This window comes from Macadamia integrifolia, chromosome 8 (assembly GCF_013358625.1).
Source record: "Macadamia integrifolia cultivar HAES 741 chromosome 8, SCU_Mint_v3, whole genome shotgun sequence".
NCBI lineage: Eukaryota > Viridiplantae > Streptophyta > Magnoliopsida > Proteales > Proteaceae > Macadamia > Macadamia integrifolia.
In genome coordinates this window covers 30560742-30584066 of record NC_056564.1, presented here as the reverse complement: position 1 = coordinate 30584066, position 23325 = coordinate 30560742, and the positions used below count along the sequence as shown (strand labels likewise).

Here is a 23325-nt window from a genome sequence, read left to right as displayed (position 1 = left end):
TTATTTTTTAGAATCCTAGTTGTTTTAGGACTATCCAATAGCTGGTCGATTGGAGAGCAGTTTAGTCAGTTTTTTGTTTTGTTGTTCTTTCCTTTTTTTATTCTTTATTTTTAATTATTTTATTAATCCAGGATTGAATTTGTCTTTCCTTTGTCAATCATGTTTGGGTTTTACAAAAATTAGTAAGGCCTACAGCCCACCTCATCAATTTAAAGAAATAAGAAGCTCTATGATGGAGAAGGCCTTAGGGGTAGGGAAGAATTCCCTGAGATGGGTCTCAGAGTTGCTGGGGGAGAGAAGGGAAAGTAAGGGATCACACAATTAGACATTGCACAAATCCAACCAGGGAGGGAGAAATCGCATAACGAAAGGGGGAAGGGGAATCACACACACAGCCCTAAGGCTCTATCCATATTTGAGGCCTATTAAAGTGGCCTATTACAAAGAAAACTCATGTGATCAAAGGCCCAACATATACATAACCCAATCCAAGGCTTATTTGCAATAAAAGAAGCCCATTAAATGACTTATCTACATAAACTCCCTGATGTTGAGAAAAACTCGTCAACAAATTTTGTAGGATGGGAGAATTAACACCAATTGATCAATATCCATCTTTGCTTGTATGAAGTCACCATCAAAACCATGATCAAATGCTATGAAATCCATGACGCGAAGTTCATAGGTGAAGTAGTGACTCGGAAAAATAAAATTGATCGGTTCACTGAGGAGATTAACTGATTTAAATTTTTCCATAAGTTGATCTTCAACTTCCAATGGTGTCATCTCATCTTCCACCATTGGTGATTCATCTTCTGGTTCTTCTACTTGTTTAAAGGCTGAGTTCACATAGTTGAAGGTAGAGTGTATACAATCAGATATGACCAATGTTAGATCTTTGATGTCGTTGCAGTGTCGTTGCATCTCATCGAGCTTCTCTCGCATCAATTGCATTTGTTGACGGATATCCAATAAAAGATCTAGATCCATCGGTCAGTTTTGCTTTTTTTTTTTTTTGGAGGGAATAGGGAGAGGAAGGGAGTTACGTGGGAGGTGGAAGGGCTACTGTGGGAGGTGAAGGGAGTTGTGTTTTAGTAAAGCAAGGGATCCTTCGGCTCTGATATCAATTGATGGAGAAGGGCTTACGGGTAGAGAAGAATTCCCTGAGATGGGTCTTAGATTTGCTGGGGAGAGAAGGGAAAGGAAGGGATCACACAATTAGACATTGCACAAATCCAACCAGGGAGGGAGAGATCGCATAAAGAAAGGGGGAAGAGGAATCACACACAATCCTAAGGCTCTCATACATTAACTCAATTCATCATTCTTCAAATCTGTGTAATTAGATTACATTAGCTCCTCTATATAAAGAGGGCAGACTAGCAATCATAACCTAACTAGGAGTTAGACTCTAAGTAGGACTAGACTAGAACTCCAACACGGAGTAGGTAACTAATTAGTCATTCACTAATAGGGAAACCTAAACTGACTAGAAACTGAAATAGCAAAAGAAATAGACTCAAAAGATGACTCTAACTAAGCTAATGAATTAAATCCCGTTTTTCTACTTTCTACCCATATTTTAGGCTCATTAAAGTGGCCCATTACAAAGAAAACCCATGGGATCAAAGGCCCAACATATACATAACCCAACCCAAGGCTTATTTGTAATAAAATAAGCCCATTAAGTAACTTATCTACATCACTCTGTTTCAGATCTAGCCCTGTGGATTCAGGAGTGATTGGATTCTGAGTGGGGCTTAAGTGTGATTCCTAGTCTGTCTTTGTACTACTCTTTTCTATCTGTATCTTCTTGATCATTCAATCAAGTTCCAGTCAGAGATCTTAACTTAGAAACTCAACAGCTATACAGTTCTATTAGATTTTTCAGTTTTAGGTTTGTTTCCTTTTGATAATGAAATTGTTACGAACCTTAATGGCTATAATTAGAGATAGACTTTTTGTTAGGTGAGCCAGCTCAACCAGCATTTGTATAAGCTTCAATTCGGAGGTGATCATGAGGAGATAAGAGGATCCCTTTCTTGGAGCTGTCTTCAAGTATCGTAAGATATGCATAACTACTTTCATATGAGAGGAATATGGATTATGCATAAACTGACTGACCAAACTTACAGCCACAACAATGTCAGGTTGTGTATGTGAGAGATATATTAGTTTTCCTACCAATCATTGGTAGGGGCCTTTGTTAACTGGTTCACTCTACTTTCCCTTGAGATGATTACTAGCTTCCATAGGAATATCCAAAGGATGACAACCCAACATACCTGTCTCGGATGGTAGATCAAGGATGTGCTTCCTTTGAGAGAGAAAGATGCCTTTTGAGGACTTGACAACTTCAATTCCAAGAAAGTACCTTAACTTTCCAAGATCCTTTATCTTAAAATTCTTTGCCTAGAAAACCCTTGAGATGATCAATCTCAGTGCTATCATTTCCTGTTACCATGATATCCACATAGACAATGAGTATAGCAACTTTGTCACCAGACCTTTTTATGAACAATGTGTGGTTAGCATTACATTGCTTATAACCCACAGATGTCATGGCTTTGTGAAATATTCCAAACCACGATCTAGGTGACTGCTTCAAACCATAGAGAGCACGCTTTAGCTTACATACCTTGTTTTGAGTTCTTATGCTAGAGAAACCCTGTGGGATTTCCGTATAAACTTTGTTGCAATATAAAAACCTTGTAACGAAAACCTGAAACCAGAGAAGAGAATAAGAAGATAAGAGGAGAAAAAGAAGAAGAGAAGAAGAGCCAATAGCAGTTCGAAAACAGAGCAGCCTGCGATCAGTCCAGAATAGGTTTGATAGTAGGTTATTATATTGTATATATAGAGCATAAAGCGAAAAACACAATTACAAAACAACCACTCACAAGGGGGCAACCCTAAAAACCAAGTATGAACCTGATAGGACCAAAAGGCCCCTATCGGGTTTTGAGATTAGCGCTAATCCCTTATCGGGATTAGCATCAATCTCAACACTCCCCCTCAAGCTGGAGCATACACATCACCCATGCTCAGCTTGGTACAACCATTGCGAAAAGAAAGGGCAAACAAGGACTTAGTGAACATGTTAGCTAACTGATCCGATGAAGGAACAAATGGAGTCTCAATCAGCCTCTTCAGAACAGCATCACGAACAAAATGGCAGTCCACTTCTATGTGTTTGGTTCTCTTATGGAAGACCGGATTACTAGTAATGTAAACTGCAGCTTGGTTGTCACAATACAATTTCATTGGCTTGGTCATTGGAAACCCCAGCTCCAAGAGTAACAACCGCAACCACATCAACTTAGTAGTGGTATGAGCTATGGCTCTGTACTCAGCTTTTGCACTGGACCAGGCAATAGTAGTCTGCTTTTTACTGCACCACGTAACAAGATTACCTCCAACAAATGTGCAATATCCAGTAGTAGATCTCCGATCACTAGCAGATCCAGCTTAATCGGCATCAGAATACCCCACCAGGTCCATATGCCGATTAGGACTGTAAATCAAACCTTTTCTCGAGGCATCTTTGAGATAGCAAAGAATACGAACAGCAACATCCCAATGTACTTTCTGAGGAGACTGCATGAACTGACTAAGAACTCCAACAACATAGGAAATATCAGGACGAGTCACAGTGAGGTAAATTAACTTGCCAATCAAGCTCCTGTACTGATCCACATCCTGGAGAGGTTCACCATCATCCACACTAAACTTTTGGCGAGGATTCGTAGGAATATCAACTGGTCTGGATGTAAGCATCCCAATATCAGATAGAAAATCCACCACATACTTCCTTTGAGACAGACTGATCCCTTTCTTGCAGCGGATTACCTCAATCCCAAGGAAATAATGAAGTTGGCCTAGATCGTTTGTTTGAAAATGGTGCTGGAGATGATCTTTTACTTCAGAAATTCCTGCCTCATCATTACCAGTCGGAATAATGTCATCAACATATACAACCAAGACAACCAACTTATCATCTCTGCGACGAACAGACACAGAATGATCAGAATAACACTGAGAAAAACCACAAGTTACTATGGTAGCACTGAACTTGTCAAACAATGCCTGAGGAGACTGTTTCAGTCCATATATAGCCTTGTGTAAGCGACACACACGACCTATACTCTCCCCCTGAGCAACATACCCCGGAGGTTGCTCCATATACCTCTTTCTGTGGATCACCATACAAAGAGGCATTCTTGATGTCCAATTGAAATAATGGCCAATCAAAGTTGACAGTAAGAGAAATAAGAAGACGAACAGAATTCATTCTAGCAACCGGGGAGAAGGTCTCAAAGTAATCAACACCATATGTCTGAGTATACCCTTTAGCAACCAGACGGACCTTTAACCGCTCAACAGAGCCATCAGAATGATACTTAGTAGTGTACACCTAGCGACACTTTACTAGATCCTTACTAGGAGGTAAATCTACTAGACTCTAGGTACCACGACTCAAAAGAACATCAATTACTACATCCATGGCAGCCTTCCATCCAGGGATACGGAGGGCCTCAGTGTGGGTACGAGGAATAGGGTTTGTGGAAAGAGATAGGGCAAGACCATGGATAGGAGAGGGAAGATGAGATAAAGATCCAAATTTATCAATAGGGTACACAACCATAGATTTATGAGTGCAAGAACTAGTACATTTCCTGTGCGCAATTGGTAAGTCATCAGACGGAGGAGGAAGAGGAGCTTCAGCAGAGGAAACCGGCAGTGGAAAGAGTGAAGCATTTGGAGTAATTACCTCGCCACTTGGCTGTCCAATCTTCTTGCGCTGATAAACCTGTAGAGGAGGGGAGTCACTGGCACTAGGAGCATCAGGGAAGGGTACAAGGGAGGGTATGGGTGGAGAAGATGGAGAAGACCACTCTACACTAGACGAGGGCACTGGAGGAGGGTAAAATGAAGTACCTTCAAAGAAGGTCACATCGGCACTGACAAAGTTCCTGTGTGTAGTAGGGTCATAAGACTTATAACACTTATACCCTTTCTTAGTACGAGAATAGCCCAAAAAAATACATTTAGTAGACCTAGGAGACAACTTATCAACTTGCATGTGCAAATTATGAACAAAGCGCACACACCCAAAAACCCGAGGAGGAACAGGAAAACTCAGTAAATTAGGGAACATAACAGAGAAGGGAGATTTGTCGGACAAAACAGAAGATGGCATGCGGTTAATCAAATGACATGCAGTTAAGACACCATCACATAAAAAATGCTTAGGAACATGCATATGCAACATTATGGCTCGGGAAACCTCAAGGAAGTGCCAATTTTTGCGCTCTGCTACTCCATTTTGCTGTGGAGTATAGGCTCAACTGGTTTGGTGGATCATCCCATGAGTATCACAAAAATCAGAAATATCGGTTTGAGCATATTCTAAAGCATTATCAGAACAAAAGATTTTAATAGGAATGCCAAACTGAGTCTTTATTTCATTATGAAATTTTGTAAATACATGTAAAAATTCAGACCTGTTCTTTAACATGTAAAGCCATGTAAGGCGAGAATGATCATTCACAAAAGTCACAAAATACCGAAACCCAAATCTATTACTGACTCTGCAAGGACCATATACATCAGAGTGGACTACAGAAAATAAAGACGGACTACGAGACACAGAGCGAGATGGGAATGACATACGGTGATGTTTCCCCAACTCACAAGCCTCACACTCTAACGTAGTAGTCGTCTTAAAATTAGGAAATAAAAGCTGTAACCTAGAAAGTGACAAATGACCTAAACGACAATGCCATTGGAAATGAGTGATGTCCCCAACAGTCGTAGCAGCAGTAGAAGAGGTAGGACAGCCGCTGTTGAGGTAATATAATCCATTCTTCTCATGCCCTCCACCAATCGTCTTCCTCGTGTGAAGGTCTTGAAAGACACAGTAAGAATGAAAGAATGTTACTGAGCAATTTAACGAGCTAGTTTGTTAACTCACAGAGAGAAGACTTAATGGAAATGAAGGAACATATAAGACAGAGGATAAGTTTATGGATGGGGTAGGTGAGATAGAACCGTGACCTAAAACCGGTGTTGAAGCACCATTAGCAAGGATCACAGAGTTAGAATTGGAACTAGTAGAAAAGTCCTTAAAAAGTAATGACTTATCGGTTATATGGGCAGAAACACCTGAATCAATGATCCAGGGGGTAGATGTAGTAGTAAGAAGGGCTGAGGTATCTGTGTGGGCTAGGGTAGCAGCGGATGTGGACGCACCAGTAGATGTATTAGCAGATGCCTCAAGAGTGTGCAAGCGCCGGAGCAACTGGTTGATGTCATCGCGCAGACTGGTAGCTGAATCTCCTGAAGATGTTGGTTTAGTGTCAGCGGGAGCCATTATGTCCGTACCCTCATCTGACATTGCATGATTAGCTAACTGTGTTGCCCACTCTGATTTGCCATGCTTTACCTAACAAGTCTCCACAGTATGGTTGGGCTTTCAGCAAAAAGTACACTGGCGAGCTATACGGTCAGATGACTGTCCACCAGATCCATGACTAGCCGAACCACGACCTCCCCCACGACTGCGACCACGTCCACGGTTGGCATGAAAGGCTGAATTGTCTTTGGAAGACTGATCAGGTTTTGTTGAAGAGGTAATTTGCTGCAGTCGCGAGTAGTTATCATTCAGAGTAGGCACAACATCCCCTGCCAATAAGTGACCCTTCACTGCCTTCAAGTCATTGTTTAGACTAGCCAAGAATTTGGAGACGAAGAACTTGTTACGCTGAGCCTTCAATTTATCAGTGTCAGTGGTCAAGTGGCTTGTCTGACTGGCAAAACTGAAACTGTTTTTCATAGATATCATAGATAGGAGTCATGTTCTTCTCCTGGGAGTAGGTCTCCTTCAAGTCATTCCACACTCCCTTTGCAGTAGAATGAAACATAACATTAGCAGCGACATCTGGTTCCATACTATTCCATAACCATATGAGGATTAAAGCATTCTCTTTCTGCCACTGAGTATAACGAGAGTCAGATTCTTTGGGAGGATCAGAGGTGGTGTAATCAAGCTTGTTCTTTGCCATAAGATAAACCTTGACCACTAAGCCCAAAGAAGATAGTTCGAGCTTTCCTTAAGCCTGATAGATGTAATCTGGACATTCACATTGTCCGAGGTAGAAGAAGTAGTAGTAGTAGTAGGGGATTTGATCTCAGCCATGAGAATCAAATAATAATCTCTCACAAATCAGATCTGAAACACCAGCAGCAGTAAGCAATCGGACACCACAAACACCAAAAAAAATATTGATCCGATAGGGGTAGCAGTTAGGGTCGAGCTAGCCTTGATAGAAGACCAAACAAATCTGCTAGAGAAGGTAGTAGCATAGGAAGATAAAACCGCGGACAGCAGTACTTCAATATCAACAGTAAATCAGCCCACAAATAGGGGCAGCAGCCATAAAAACATGGAGGGAGAAGTCTCGACCTCACCCAATACACACACGAAGCAAGTAGTAATAAAAAAGAGACCTAGTTTTACTTATATCATGATAACTAGGTCAAACCAGGTAATATATGCAGCAAGGAGGTGGCTGCACACCAGAAAAAGAATACCGCTAGGTCGAAATCAGCAGCGATGATTTGTGCTTAGCCAATCGATGTGATTTAGACCTGCTCTGATACCATGTTGCAATATAAAAACTTTGTAACCAAAACCAGAAACCAGAAAAGAGAAGAAGAAGATTAGAGGAGAAGAAGAAGAAGAGAAGAAGAAGAGCCGATAGCAGTCCGAAAACAGAGCAGCCTATGGTCAGTCCAGAATAGGTCTGATCGCAGGTTATTATGTTGTACATATAGAGCATAAAACAAAAAACACAATTACAAAACAGCCCCTCACAAGGGGGGCAACCCTAAAAACCAAGTATGAACCCGATAGGGGCCTTTTGGTCCCTATCTGGGATTAGGGTCAATCTCAACAAACTTCCTCATCAAGCTCTCCATGGAGGAAAGCATTCTTTATATCAAGTTGTTGGAGTTCCCATCATAAGGGTGTTAATCGGTTCGGTTTCGGTTTAAATGGTGCAGATCGGTTCGGTTCACATTTATTTGGCTAAACCCATAACCGCACCATTTACTAAACGGTTTCACTTTCTGAAACCGTGACCGTTTAGTAAACGGATTCGGTTTCCATGGTTTTTAAACGGTGTCGGTTTCACGGTTTTAACAGTTTCGGTTTATTCCATGCGGTTTTGTAAAATGGTTCACAATCAGTTTGTTATAATTTGCAATCATCTATTCCATAAAGTTCAACCCATATATCTATAAGAGATGAAGCAGGGATTCTTTCATCTTCAGGAAAGGAACCCAAGTCCATAAAGCATTCTTGAACCTTCTCATTCAAGTATTCTAAGCTGGTTGCAAGACAACTTAGCAAATCACTATGGGACTTAAAAATGGAGCAACTTGATAACATCCTCTCTTTTTGTTGCCACACCCTGGCAGGCTGCAGATGCAATGAGTGGCCAATCACCTTAAGAGCCATTGGGAATCCCTTGCAACCTCTCACTATCTGCAATTTAACAATTTCCATTTAATCACTTATAGCTTGCAAGGAGCTACTAAAAATTATAGCATATATGCATCCTGGTGCAGAATGTTACTTGAAACTTATTTGCATGCACTATCTGTGTATAAAGAATATAAATAAAGCACCTTCATTTGAAGCTCCCTGTTAGGCTCCTCATACTTCACATTCCCATTTTGAGGAAATACTGAGTGACGAAAGAGAGCTATGGCATCTGCATCGTCGAGCATTTTCAAGGAATATTTATTATCGAAGGCCTGACATTGAGTTCTTGAAGTAACTAGGATCTTATATTTTACTGCTCCAAAGACAAATTTTCGAACAACTGAGTCCTCCCAAACATCATCAAGAACCAACAATGTTGATTCTGTTGCTATCTGAGTCATCAAGTTTCCCATCTTCATAATTGCTTCTTCTTCACTCAGAAAATGGGGCACTGGATTTGTTGGAAAAATTTGTCCCAATAATTTCTGTACTATCACCTTGAAGTCAGGTGAACTTGAAACTGTAAGAAAGTATATGTTCTTGAACCTACCTGTTCAACTAGAGCGTAAGACAGTTGCCACTAGGAGAAAGATTTAAATTATTTATAAGGAATAAACAAAGCTTAGAAACAGAAGACACCCTTCAGCTTGTGAGCAACACATATGAGTATTTACAGGGCAAATTAATAGATAATTTGGACAGTATAGTGACATTTTCAAGCAAGCAGGGATTAGTCCATGATACAAAGAACATACATCTTGCTTCTTATAGTTGAGTCTCAGAGATTCACATGGACATGTTCCCAAATCTGAAGGATGGGCACTTAATTCTAACTTGGTCTACAGCCATCCATATTCCATAAGCATTTCAATCTCCACAGGTACAAGATAGAACAACAATTACTAGCATTCAAATAGTCAAATAGCAAAAGAAAATATTACATTGAGAAAGTGAAATACAAACAAAACTACTAATAAAAACCGGCAGTAGTGGTGGATGATGCTAAAGTAGGAGTAGATGGCTTTGAAAACACATCTTCCAAAGCTTCAAATAATTCCTCTTCATCCTCCTCAGCTATATAAAAGCAGAAAAAAACTACTTAGAATATGAAACTAATGTCCAAAGAATTTCATACAAGGTTAGAAGAAAAAATATTACCTCCAAAAGTCGCATCGTACATCCAATCATGCAAGCATACCAAAGCTTCAACGTTTTTAGGGACCAATCTACTTCGATATTTATAAAGCACCCTACCCCCTGCACTAAATGCAGTTTCAGATGCAACTGTGGACACAAGAATTGCCAAGATATCACGAGCTAGTCGAGACAAATCAGGATATTGGGCCTGACATGACTTCCAATATGCTAGAACATCATAATCTTTTTCGTATGGTTTTCTTGGCTCTCCAAGATATTGGTCCAATTCAGACTTTACATTGTTATTGGTGCTTTTCTTTTTTGCCCATCTAGAGAATCGATCCTACAAAATAGGCCAAAAGACATTTATATTAAAAACAAAACTAAGATGTTAAATCCAATTGCATATCAATGAAATCAGATATAGACATATAGTAACATACCTCTTGAGATAGACTTGAACCATCATATGCAGCACTATTTGAAGACCACTTCTCCTTCGGCATGCCTTTATATTCCCCATAAAGACGGACTAATGCTGACTTCACACGCTTGACAGGCTCATCAATTAAGACCTCATTACCCTGATGGATCTCTTCACATGACATCTCAATAATTTCCAACTTGTAGCGCGGATCCATAACAACAGCAATTGATAAAATCAAAGAATATTTCTCCCAATACTTATTAAATTTTTCCTTCATGGAACATACCGTCTCCTTCATAAAATCACCCCCAAACAAAGATGCATCATTTAAAGCCAAATGAAATCCACCACACTTGGAAAATACAAGTTGGCTGTTGGATACTTTGACCCAGACAACAACTTTGTGATTTCATCAAAAGGCTTCAAAAAATTTGCAAGATGTCCAATCTTTTCCCATTCATCCTCAATAGGACAATCTCTGTAGTTTGTGTCTAAGTTCTCTAAATTGTCAAAAGCTCGCCTATAAAACAAAGCACCATCAAGCATATGGAAGGTGGAATTCCACCTTGTAGACACATCTCCATGCAAACCCCTTTTAGTGGTTAAGCCCACATGTTCACAACTCTCCATAAACCTCACCTTCCTAGCTTGGGAGCTTTTGACAAACCTGACACTATCTCGAACTTTCTGAACTGATTTATCAATCAATTTAATACCATCTTGCACTATAAGGTTCAAAACATGTGCACAACACCGGACATGAAAGAATTCCCCCTTACACAACAATGTATTTTTTGCATTCAAATTTGTTTTCAAAAAAGAAACAAATACATCATTGGCACTTGCATTGTCCACTGTTACAAAAAACAATCTTCCTTCAAGTCCCCACTCCATCAATATCTTGTTAACTGTCTCACTAATGTGTGCACCAGTGTGTGGAGGGTTCAAAACAGTAAACTTAATCAATCTCTTGTGTAAAACCCACTTTCTATCAATGTAGTGGGCTGTGAGTGTCATATATCCATCATTGGAGATGGAAGCCCACAAATCTGTTGTCACTGAAACCCTCCCAGTAGAGTTTTTTATTTCCTCTCTCTGATATTCATTTTATCCTTCTTGAATACTTTTTGAATATCATTCAATAAAGTGAATCTACTTATAGTACTATAATTTGGATAGATATATAACATCAATTTTCTAAATTCTTCATACTCCACAAATCTTAAAGGGAGTTCATTCTTTACAATCGAAATTAAGATCATCTCCCTCACAACAGTAGGATCAATATTCATATCTCTTATAACCATTTTTCCACTAGACTGTTGAATGAACATCTGTTTTATGTCATTGGAATCACGCTTAGGACATCTATTCATGTGATGGTTCAAGCTGCTTGTCCCATTTCTAGGGTCAGCCATGAACAACTGTAAGCACTTAGTGCATTGAGCCCTTGGCTTTCCATCTGGACTATCTTTGGGATCGATTTCTTTAAACCAATTAGTAGTCTAACATAATGCTGACCTAGACCTAGTCCTTTTCTTAGAATCATTACTAATGACTCCACCTCCACTTCCATCTCCACCTCCCACAAAGTCTAACCCCAAGCCAATATTAGGGAATTGTCGGGGTACTAAATTACCACCAATTGACTCACTAACTTCAAACTCATCATCAATAGTATCCATTATTCCAAGATAACTGATGGTTAAATATTCAAAACACCTACAGAATGATGAAATAAAAATAAAAAGATAAATATGAAAATATAAAGCCCATAAATAATGGAACATAACAACTTGGATGGAACATAATGACTAATTAGGAAGAAACCTTTTTTTTTGGGGGGGGGGAGATTGTGAAGAGTTGGAACAAACATGAGATTTTATCTTTAGCAACTTTGATACAAGAAGAAAAAGTGAATTTGTAGAGAAAACATAAGCAAAACATGTTATGCCTTGCCTATTGGTTGGAATTAGAATAATTAAGTTAAAAAGTGAATATCTGAGGTTGGTGTAAGCTACATTCCCAGACTGGAAACACTCTCCCTAAATCTTTAAAAAAGAGCAATTAGAGGTTGGTGTGTCATGCCTGTTAAGAAGCTCTTATGCTCCTTGATAATTCTAGTTTTCCCAATCACAGGGTGGTCAGTGATGATTGTCACTCTTGCATGCCTTGCATGTATGGTTGTATCCATCCAACAAAAAATCATGATTATGGAAATGAAACAATAAACTAGCCACCAGGTACAGGATATAAACCAGTCTCATAATAGATAATACATTGATTATGAAAATTCTTCTTTCCCACAATAAATTGTCCAATGCTGTTATAACAGAGTAAAAACATAAAAATAGAGAAACCGACACCAATAGTGCATAAGAATTCAATTTACAGCAAGCTGTCCATAACTGCAGCTTCTTAAATCAATATGACATGGAAAATTCAAAGATTTTGAATAGGAAACAAATTTTATTATATTCAACACATCAAAATGGAAAGAAAATAAGACAATGTCAGATAGGGTGGAGAAGAAAGAAAAGAAAAATAAAAAATTACCTTAAAGTTGCTCTCCGTCTCTCTAAAGTTCAAGGTTTCTCTCTCTCTCTCTCTCTTTGGTTTGCTAGGAAAACCGGTGGGACATTCGGCCTGCAAACTAGCTTTAAAACAAGTTTTAAAACCTTGATTAGGACCTGGGAAAGAGAAGCAAGAAAACCAAAGTTCCACTTGTAGTTGAAATACCTGGCTCTGCGATTTTGAAACCAGACTTCCGCTTGTTTTGGTTTTAGATTCAACTGTACAGAGAAGCTTCTCTTTGCCTTTGCACAGAGAAACAAAGTTAGAAATTTGAAATTAAGGACGAAGAAGATCCGTAAAAGAAGAGAGTGATCGCTATTTTAATCGTACATGATTGAGACAATGAGGAGTTCAAACCATGAAAGGGGGTTCAATCCAAGAACTGAAGAGTTGCGGTTGAGTTCGACAGTATAGCATTGGGTCTCAAATGCATTTTACTCCAATCACTTTTACCTTTAGGGTTTTTATTTTTTAGAAGTGATATATTGATTTTGCCCTTGCCATATTTAATTGTTATACGGATTAAACGGTTCGGTTTTGACGGTTTTAAACAGTTTGGTTTAAACGGTTTCAATTCGGTGTGAACCCAACGGGTTTTGCGGTTAAAACCAACCCTACCCGTTTAGCTAATCGGCCTGAAACTTGAAACCATAACCGCACCATTTATTAAACGGTTTTGCGGTTTCGGTGTAAATGGATCGGTTCGGTTTCAGTTACAAATTCACATCCTTATCCCATCATAGGTTCACAGCACATGAGAGTAACACTCGCACAGAGGTCAACTTGGCAATTGGTGCAAATGTTTCCTGGTAGTCGATTCCATAAGTCTGAGTGAACCTCTCACCCACAAGATTTGCCTTGTATCTGTCAACAGCAAGGTTCAAAATCTCGTCTCGTTTCGGTATTGTGGTGGTTCTGAAATCACAAAAATACCGAAATCTTGGCGAGTTGGTGTATTTTTTGACTCGGTTGACCGTTTTTGGTGGTCAAATGGCCATATTTTGACATGAAACTTGGTGGGTAACTTGTTTTAAGGTTAATAAACATGCTTAGAACTTAAAATTGTTAAAAATTAGAACATGATAGTGTTTTAGAGTTGCACCCTTGTTTGGCAGCAAGCGTCGAACTGTTCTAGAGTATTTATTTGCTTCATTGCTAAAACAAGATTTACTATGATATTACTACAAATAAATAATGCATCTAAGCCATGATCAAAACATACATCAACATTAATTAACTAATATTTAGAGTACTATATGTTTGCTTCTTATTCCCTTGGTGTGGAAGTTTTAGTTCCTCGTGCATCTTTATTTATATCGTTGACAAGTCTTTTAAATTTGCAGCGTGTCAAGGTCTACCGTTTGAATGATAATGGAAAATGGGATGATCGTGGAACTGGACATGTTTCTGTTGATTATCTGGAGGTTCGTCAATATTTTTGTGTTGCTTTATACTCTTCCAACTATTCTTAATTTTTGACCTTATTAAGTTCTGCAGTTACTTTTTTCATCTGGGTATGAGGGTGAGTGTGGGACTGGTCAACTTGGAGATGGAGTGCTAACTCTTTGATTTTCTTATTATTATTAATATTATTTTTTGAAACAGAGATCAGAGGAAATTGGTCTGTTTGTCATTGATGAGGAAGACAATGAGACATTACTTGCGCATCGTATCAGCTCTGATGACATCTATCGAAGGCAAGAAGGTATTTTGTTGGCTACATTGTATTACTGATTGACTTCTGTTATGTCCTTACATTATGGAATGGCTGTACTAATGTGGGGTAGTTTGTTTACTGTTCCAGATACTATCATCTCTTGGCGAGATCCAGAGTACTCTACAGAGTTGGCTCTTAGCTTTCAAGAGACTGCGGGGTGCTCTTACATATGGTGACTATCGAACTCTTTCTAATATTTTTATCTTGACATTAGTTTATTCCTTTTTTTTTTTTGTCATCTAACCTTTTTTCTGTTCTTTTCCTTTTTATTTTTGAACACATAGGGACCACATTTGCAGTGTGCAAAGAAATATACAATTTCACACACTCGGTAGTAAGTATCTGCTTCATATTTGTTGATTTATGAATTACCTGTTATTTGTTCTTTTTCACCATGTTCAAATGTCTGAACTTCTTTACAGACCTAGATATGGGTCATCGCTCAGGCATAGAGGCATTGGAGACATCTGGGACGTCCCAGGCCAATGGTAATTCGTTCTGAGCATTTTTTTTGTTCGGTGTCCATTTTGTGTATGGCATTGAAGAATTATTCCATTACCATGAGGAAATGCAAGCACCTAAATGGAAAAGGACCTATAGATTGATTCTCATTGGATAAAATTTTCAATTTCTTAGTTTCTTATCAAAACTTCCTCCTCCATTGAGTGTTTCTGTTTTTTGTTTGGTACCATAAAAAAATGTTTGCTTAATGATAACCACATAGGATTGAAAAACAATTCCAAGCTTTAAAAAATGGTTAAACCTAAAAACAGTATCCTTAGAAGTAAGTTAGGGATATCTAAAATTCTGGTTTTTATTGATTGCATCAATAAACCCTTGTTATGACCTTTGTTCTGTTATACTAGAGAAGAGAAGGGTGTCGAGTAAATATATGGATATAATTAAAGACACGTATGAGGGCGTGGTGACTAGTATGAGAACTGTGGGAGGTCAAGGTAGTGATTTCCCGATGGACAATACATTGACATGTGGGAGATTCCTAAGAACAGTTTTTGTCTGCCTTTTTCAATGGACTAAAACCCTTAGTTTGACTATTGATCCTCTTAATTTTGATAGCTGTTTCAATAACGTGAATTGAAGGGCATTGTGGAATCCTTTGTTTTGTAGAAGTTTTTGGATAGCCTACAGGAGAAAAGAAGTGTAGAACAAAGGACTGAATGGTTCAACCAACAACCCTCACCCCCACACCCAATGTGAATGCCCTTGAGATGGTAACTTACATCTATATGCCTGTTGGGCCTCTCCCGGCCACACTATTCCTAAAGACATTAATTTGAATGGCTTTAGCTGCTGGCTCATTGGCTAGTTGTGCATCTTCTGATTTACCTCAAAAGCATAGGAATTCCATCTTCTCCTATATCCTGCAAGTTAGTATGTGGAATGCACAATTCCTTTCTAATCTACTAACCCTATGTTTCTCCATATGTGGTTGATTAATAACATGATTAGAATTAGCAGATATTTGCTATTTTCTTCATCCTTTTTTCATTGTCTCCATCATCATTTGTGCATGGAAGTTGGTTGTATGCCTAATCATTTACCTTATTTATTTTTTTCGGATTAATTCTGTAGATGAGACATTTCAAGGTGCCCAAAGTGAGCTGAGGGAATTGCCAGTGGTTGAACTATCCACGCTTCCTCTGATATTAAAGGTTTTGTTAACAGATCTTGTTCTCCTCTCATCCCTTGACTTCCCGTTATGATTTGCACTATTGTTTCTTTCTGTTGTGTGAGTAGTCTTGGTGGATGTCTCATTTCTTCCTAAAATTGATTTCTGTTTGACTTGGTTTCTGGCAATGCAATGGATCAAGTCATTTGGATTTCCATAAGAAGTGATAATGGCGACGATCCTTCTTTTAATTTTAAGCTTCTCTTCTTTGATGCAGTTTATGTGCGTCAGCATTTTTTTCTTCCAATTTTTAATCATTTGTGCGTTTGATAAGTTTTTCAGTTTCTGCCTTGTTAATGTATTTCGTCAGTTTATAATTTCTCCAATGGTCATTCCATGATTATTGTGATTGACCACATAATTGTGTTAACACTGGTTGAACCTTGATAACTAGCTTGCTGGTGGAGCTTCTGCCTATTTTTTTTTTTCCTTTGCAACCTCGAGTTCTTATCTAATTTCTGAATGCTTGTAGTTCTCTATGTCTTGACTTGGGGCCAGAATTTTGTTTCAGGTGTTAACCTTTTGTCATTCTAGTAGATAGCATTAGATTAGTTCCATAATGAGGCTTGTGTCATCTGTACCAGTCTACTTACCCTTGAGCTGTAACCAGTGTGTCCTGCTTTGTTATTGGTGAAGCCTGTTCTCATCAATCCAGGAAGTACTGGTCACTTTTCCTCAGTATCGGGGATTAGGGTTTCTCTGTATTGTAATGCACAAGACCCTGTATATTGGGTGTTATCTCGTAAAGAGGAGTGAGTTAGGTTTTCGTGATTTCTTCATTTGTGGTATGTTTTTCTTTCATTTTTCTTTTGGCAATTGTTGTTCTGCTGCGTTGTTAATTCTTAACATGCCTATCTGGAGCTAAACTTATGTAGTATGCTTTATGAATGTTGCAGTTTTTGTTTTCTTCATAGACTTAAAAAGGATCTGACTAGTTTGCTTGATTTCCGCATTGTGTTACTGTTTTGTGTAATTGGAGAAGGATGGATCCATTCTGAACTTGACTACTATCTTGTCTTTGCCATTAACTGCTTATTTGTTTATATTACAACTTAGATATTAAAATTACTGATTTATTGTTGCGTACATCTGAGAAATTCTTATATAAAATTGCTTTCGATTTTTGAACCTTTATTTGACCTTCTCACTAAGCTTAAGCTATTCACAGTTCCTAGTATAATTTGAACATTATCTACCTAATGATGTGAAAATTTTTCTGTGATAATTTCTTGCTGGGGTAGATGTTGTTGTTGTTTTTTATTTATTTATTTATATTTTTATCAAAGAAGGTGAAGAAAACGTCCCCTCCATGTGATATTATTTGAAAAATTTAAAGAAGTCTTTCCTGCTATTCAGAATGGGAGGGGATACAAAGAAAGAAGGTGGGTCCACCCGCCAAACAAACTAAAGAAGCCCCCTAGCTAACACATGGGCTTTATGGTTCGACAAACGAGTAACAAAACAGAAGCTAACTTTGACAAAACTACTACTCAAAGACAAAATTCCATCCACCAGATAGCTAGTAACCCATTCCGGAGTGACAACAGGCTTTTTAGACAGGCAACGAGGCCAATAGAATCTGAGAAGCACCGAATCTGGTGCAAAGAAAGACTGCAAGCCAATAGGATGCCATCTCTTAAAGCTTGAGCTTCCATTGACATGGCAGAAAAGCTCCTTCCAGCCCTACATTTGGCAGCAACAAAACTCCCCTGCCCATCATGAATGATAAAACCCTTGACACCACAACAACCATTAGAAATCCATGCTACATTGGAATGAATTATAAACACATTAGAGTCCAAATGAAGAGGAAACAAAGGAGGGACAGGGGGGCCAGCATGAATATCATAATGATTCCTATTAGTACCCAATCTCCCTTCCTCAACTGAGTGATAAAGCCCCTGGATCACATTCACAAGAGAGGTATTAATATGCTTAAAACTAAAAGTGTTTTGCACCTTCCAAATAAGCCAAATCAAGGTTACCCATTGCAGGATCGCCTCCTTAGGGATTGGGAAGTGCATAGAACATTGCAAGAAGTGCTGTAGCAAATCAATCATTTTTTTGGGTGAATAAATAATTTCATTGCCAAAGAGGAAGGAATATACCAAGGGAAAAGAGGGGGGGGGTGGAGCCGCAAGGGACAAGGCCTGAGAGGAGGCAACAATAACAAGGGGCCGAGAGCCCAACTAAGAGAAGGGATACATCAAGTGGGGGGGGGGAGATGGAGGAGGAGAGGCTTCAGGAAACAACAATAAGCTTGTTCCTTGCTGAGTCAATAACCGGACGCTGACGGAGGGGACCAAGCTTGGAGCTGACATTGAAGTAGATGGCTTTCCAAATCTTGTCAAAAGAACGTGAGTTGGAAGTCCATCTACGCAGATTACGCTTCATCCAAATAATGACTGATCGTGGCATCGAAAGCAAGCTTCCCAATAGAATTATAAATGGTAGGCTCACCAAAAGTCGTGTTAATCCAAATCCATTCTCCAGACAAAGGAAGATCTCCTACAGGATGACCAATAGGAGCTGAGGACCCTCTTCCAAACAGAGGAGGCGAAGGGGCAAGAGAAGAGACGATCAACATCTTCGGTGCCATTCTAGCAGAGACAACAAGAGGTGGGGACTTCGATATGCCGGTAAATGAGAAAAGATTGGGTGTGGAAGTAGTTAGAGAGAGCTCACCAAGCTGTGAAGCTGTGACGCTGAATATGACCTTTAAACTAGATAGTCTTGCGTCAAGGCACGAGGGGCCCTTTAGAATAGATGAAATCTCAAGTAGAGCAGAGGAGAACGATCGCTAGGGAGATGGAAGCCAAATAACCTTATCTTCCCTACAGTGATGGCCACGAGGGATAGGGGGAAGGGAGGACTAGAGATCAGGGAGAGAAGGGGGGACCACCCATTAGCTGAAAGATTGGAGGCTATAATGGCTGATCTACCCAAACTGAAGGAGTAGATAGATCTAGGAGAGAAGAGAAAGTAGAATGCTAGAGGGATGTCAAGGGTCCATCCAAAGGGAGGTAGAGGACCCATCTCCAATAACGTAGGAAATTGTTTGCAGGGCAGAAGGCCTAGAGCTAAGGATTTTGCATCAGATCCAAGAGGTATCTGATGAGGGGGACGCAGTCCAAAGGGAATTATTTTTGAGACGGTCGGAAACTAGATCCAAGAAACCCAAATGTTGTCATACTTCAAGGCAATTTTCTAATGAGTTTCAAGATGCCGACAGAGTTGACATCTTTTATTTTCTTGAGGCCTAAACCACTCTCCGCTTTTGGGCTGCAAACCTTTGACCAGCTTATGGGGTGGAGGAATTTAGAAGATTTTGTTCCTTTCCAGAGGAAGGAATAGTGGAGGGAGTCAATAGCTCAAATCAATCATGTTAGAACCCTATAGATCATTAGAATATAATCTAAAAGGCGAAGCCCTCCAGCAAGTTGATGCCAAATCACAAAAGGAAGAGAGTATGGATTATTATCTCATCAGTCCTAGAACATAATGGACACTCATCAGTCCTAGAACATAATGGACCCAAAGGGCTAGGAGATATTTGACAAAGAAGGGTTAGTTAGAAATAAGGACTAGGGTTAGAGATGAAGGAAGAAGAGAGAAGAGGGTAGGAAGATGAGGGAGAAACGATGGAAGAAGAAGGAGAGAATGGGAGCAAAACCATAGGTGAGATTTCTTCTCACCTCACCTATATTAGATTCAAATAGAACTTTGGTGAATTACATATTCCTCCCTAAGGGAGGTGAAAGAGAAATAAAAGAAATAACATTAAAGGACAACTTAACATAAAGTACTTCCTAATGTACTCCTAATACATATATTCTAATACCCCCTCAAGTTGGAGAATAAATGTCATACATTCCTAGCTTGCATAAGAGGGTACTAAACTGGTGAGGAATGAGTCCTTTGGTGAAGATGTCTGCCAATTGGTCACCTGTCCTCACAAAGGGAGTATAGATATTACCAGAATCAATTTTCTCTTTGATGAAATGCCGGTCTATTTTAATGTGCTTTGTTCTATCATGTTGCACTTGGTTGTGTGCAATGCTTATTGCTGCCTTGTTGTCACAGTAGTCTCATAGGTCCCTCAGTGTTATACCCCAACTCGAGAATTAACCGACGCAGCCAAGTGAGTTCACAAACAGCATGAGCCATTGCTTTGTACTTAGCCACTGCGCTGGATCTAGCTACAACCGGCTGTTTCTTGCTTCTCCATATGCCCAGGTTACCACCCACAAATGTACAATAACCAGATGTAGATCTCCTATCAGAAATGGATCCAACTCAATTAGCATCTGAATAGCCTTCTATCCTCAAGTGATTGTTCCTAGCATATAAAAGGTCTTTTCCTGAAGAGGACTTCAAGTATCTGAGGATACAGAACACAGCATCCAAGTGCCCACTCTTGGGTGCATACATAAATTGACTCACTACTCCCACTGCATAAGAAATGTCTGGGCGAGTCAGAGACAGATAAATCAACTTCGCCACTAGCCTCTGGTATTTACCTACATCAACAAGGGAAGGCACACAATCCTCTCCAAGCTTATGATTCTACTCAATAGAACTTACCGGTTTACAACCCAGCATTCCTATTTCCTTCAGCAGATCTAGAACAAATTTTCTCTGGCATACATTGATTCCCTTCTTAGACCTTGACACTTCAATACCCAAGAAATATTTCAAGTGTCCTAGGTCCTTGATCTCAAACTGTTTGGCTAGATAAGTTTTCAATCTAGAATCTAGATATCTCCTCATTGTCATCTCCAGTTACCACAATGTCATCAACATACACAATCAATGCTATGATAGTGCCATTACCTCTTCGGGTAAATAATGTGTGGTTTGCTTGACTATGGGAATATCCATTTTTTAGAATGGCTTGTCTGAACCTCTCAAACCAAGCCTTTAGTGACTGCTTCAGACCATAAAGTGCCTTCTTTAAGAGACACCTTACCATCGGCTATCGGAAACTTGAAGCCAGGAGGGGGGCTACATATACACTTTCTCCTCTAAATCTCCATGGAGAAAGACATTCTTCACATCCAACTGATATAATGGCCAATCTCTATTTGCTGCCACAGATAAAAGGACTAATAGAGTTATGTTTGGCCACAGGAGCAGATGTCTCCTGATAGTCAATTCCATACACTTGACTGTACCCTTTAGCCACCAATTTTACCTTGTACTTCTCAATAGCAATATCTGATCGGTACTTGATCGTAGACCCACTGCATCCAACTGGGATTCTCCCCCTAGGAAGGTCAACCAGTTTCCAGGTATAGTTCTTCTCAAGAGCCATCATTTCCTCTGATATGACTTGTTTCCACTTAGGGTCTGATATAGCCTTAGTAACAGTCTCGGGAATGGAAGCAAAGGAAAGAGTAGCTGTAAAAGTAACACCTGTAGGGGAAAGAGCATCATAGGAAACAAACTGGGCTATAGGATTAGTACAAGCTCTCTTACCCTTATGAACAACAATAGGAAGATCCAACTCCAAATGAGGAGAGGGGATGTTACTTGACTGAGGAATGGGAAGCTCAGGATATGGATCCAAAGAGGACTCTTTGCAAGTCTTCTTTGCCCCTCTTGTATACACAATAACAGGTGCCTTTTCTGTACAAGGTTCCTCCACAGTAACATCAACCACCTCTTTATGTTTACCAATATCAAAGGAGAAAGGAGTAAGAGGCAATGGGGTAAGAAATGGAATGGCATCAGCAGCCTTTTCACTTTCATTTCCATTCTCCCCATGAAGAGGATGCTGATGAGGTGCAAAGTAAGGGATAGACTCAAGAAAGGTGACATCTTTGGAAAGAAATCGCCTACGAGAGGAAGGGTCATAACACTTGTAGCCTTTTGTGGTGGAAGAATACCCAAGGAAGAGGCATTTTAAAGCCTTGGGATCAAGTTTGGTGCGGGAGGATTTGTTAATATGCACATAACAAACACAACCAAACACCTTTGGAGGAAGGGTGAAAGCAGGAGACTGAGAAGACAAGAGGGCAATTGGGTTTTGAGACCCAAGAATTTTGGTAGGCATGCGATTAATGAGGAAAGCTGCAGCCAGAACAGCTTCAAACCAACAAGTTTCAGGCACATGTATACCAATCGACCAACTTCTAATAAATGAAGATTTTTTCGCTCAACTACCCCATTCTGTTGGGGTGTATCAATACAAGCAAGCTGATGGATAATGCCATTATCAGTGATAAAATCTTGTAGACCACCATACATGTACTCTCCCCCTTTATCAGATTGGACAATTTTGATCCTGGTGTCACATTGAGAATGGACCATTTTATAGAAAGTTTTGAGGGCATTATAAACATCACTCTTATGCTTCATAAGAATGGTCTAAGTGCAACGGGAAAAATCATCGGCAAAAGAAACAAAATAACGATGGCCAAAGAGGGAGGTGGTCGGACAAGGTCTCCAAACATCAATATGCACAATGTGAAAAGGAGCAACAGATCTATTACCATGATAAGGATAAGATGAACGACAATGTTTAGCAAAAGTACATAGTTCACAAAGAAATACATGAGAAGAAGAAAAAAGATGTAAACAAGTGAGGTGACTGTTTCCTTATAACAACAAAAGAGGGGATGTCCCAAACGCTGATGCCAAAGGATTATAGAGTCTATAGAACTAGCATCAATATGGCCACATGCATAGGACTGTGGTGTAGTAAAAAAGGGTAATTGCGGCTCCAGACGATATAGGCCGCCCTTCTCACATCTTCTCACATCCACTGCCAATAATCTTCTTCGTCACCAAATCCTGAAAGAAGCAATGAGAGGGAAAAAATGTGATACAACAATTCAAGGTTTTAGTTAAAGTGCTCACAGACAATAGATTCAGGGTAAGGTTAGGGACATGAAGGACAGAAGTAAGTGAAATGAAAGAGGTAACAGGGATACTGCCTTCACCAAAGATAGAGAAGAAGGTATCATCAGCTACCCGGATCTTATCCTTACCAGAACAAATGGAGTAAGAGTCATAGTGATGGGACGTACCAGTCATGTGGTTAGTGGCACCAGAGTTAATGACCCACGACGGAGTTATGGAAGGTGCAGTGGTGGTGACATGCATAGCAGAAGCTGAGGTATCCTGTGAGGTAGATAGGCCATCAAGCTGAGACATGAACCGGCGTAGCACTGCAATATCATCCTTAGAGAAGGGGTTGTTATTTGCTTGTGAGGAGTCTCCAGTATCAG

General features: G+C 39.6%; 1 protein-coding gene across 1 annotated transcript in view; it reads left to right on the top strand.

Annotated features, from left to right (window-relative positions):
* LOC122087275 (serine/threonine-protein phosphatase 4 regulatory subunit 3-like) overlaps positions 1–23325 on the top strand; it is a 77068-nt gene that overhangs the window by 1795 nt on the left and 51948 nt on the right. Inside the window, exons 2-7 of the mRNA XM_042656354.1 lie at positions 14030–14110; positions 14292–14391; positions 14491–14575; positions 14688–14737; positions 14826–14891; positions 15997–16076. Of these exons, the coding sequence (XP_042512288.1) occupies positions 14030–14110; positions 14292–14391; positions 14491–14575; positions 14688–14737; positions 14826–14891; positions 15997–16076 (462 nt within the window). The remainder of the gene's footprint in view (positions 1–14029; positions 14111–14291; positions 14392–14490; positions 14576–14687; positions 14738–14825; positions 14892–15996; positions 16077–23325) is intronic.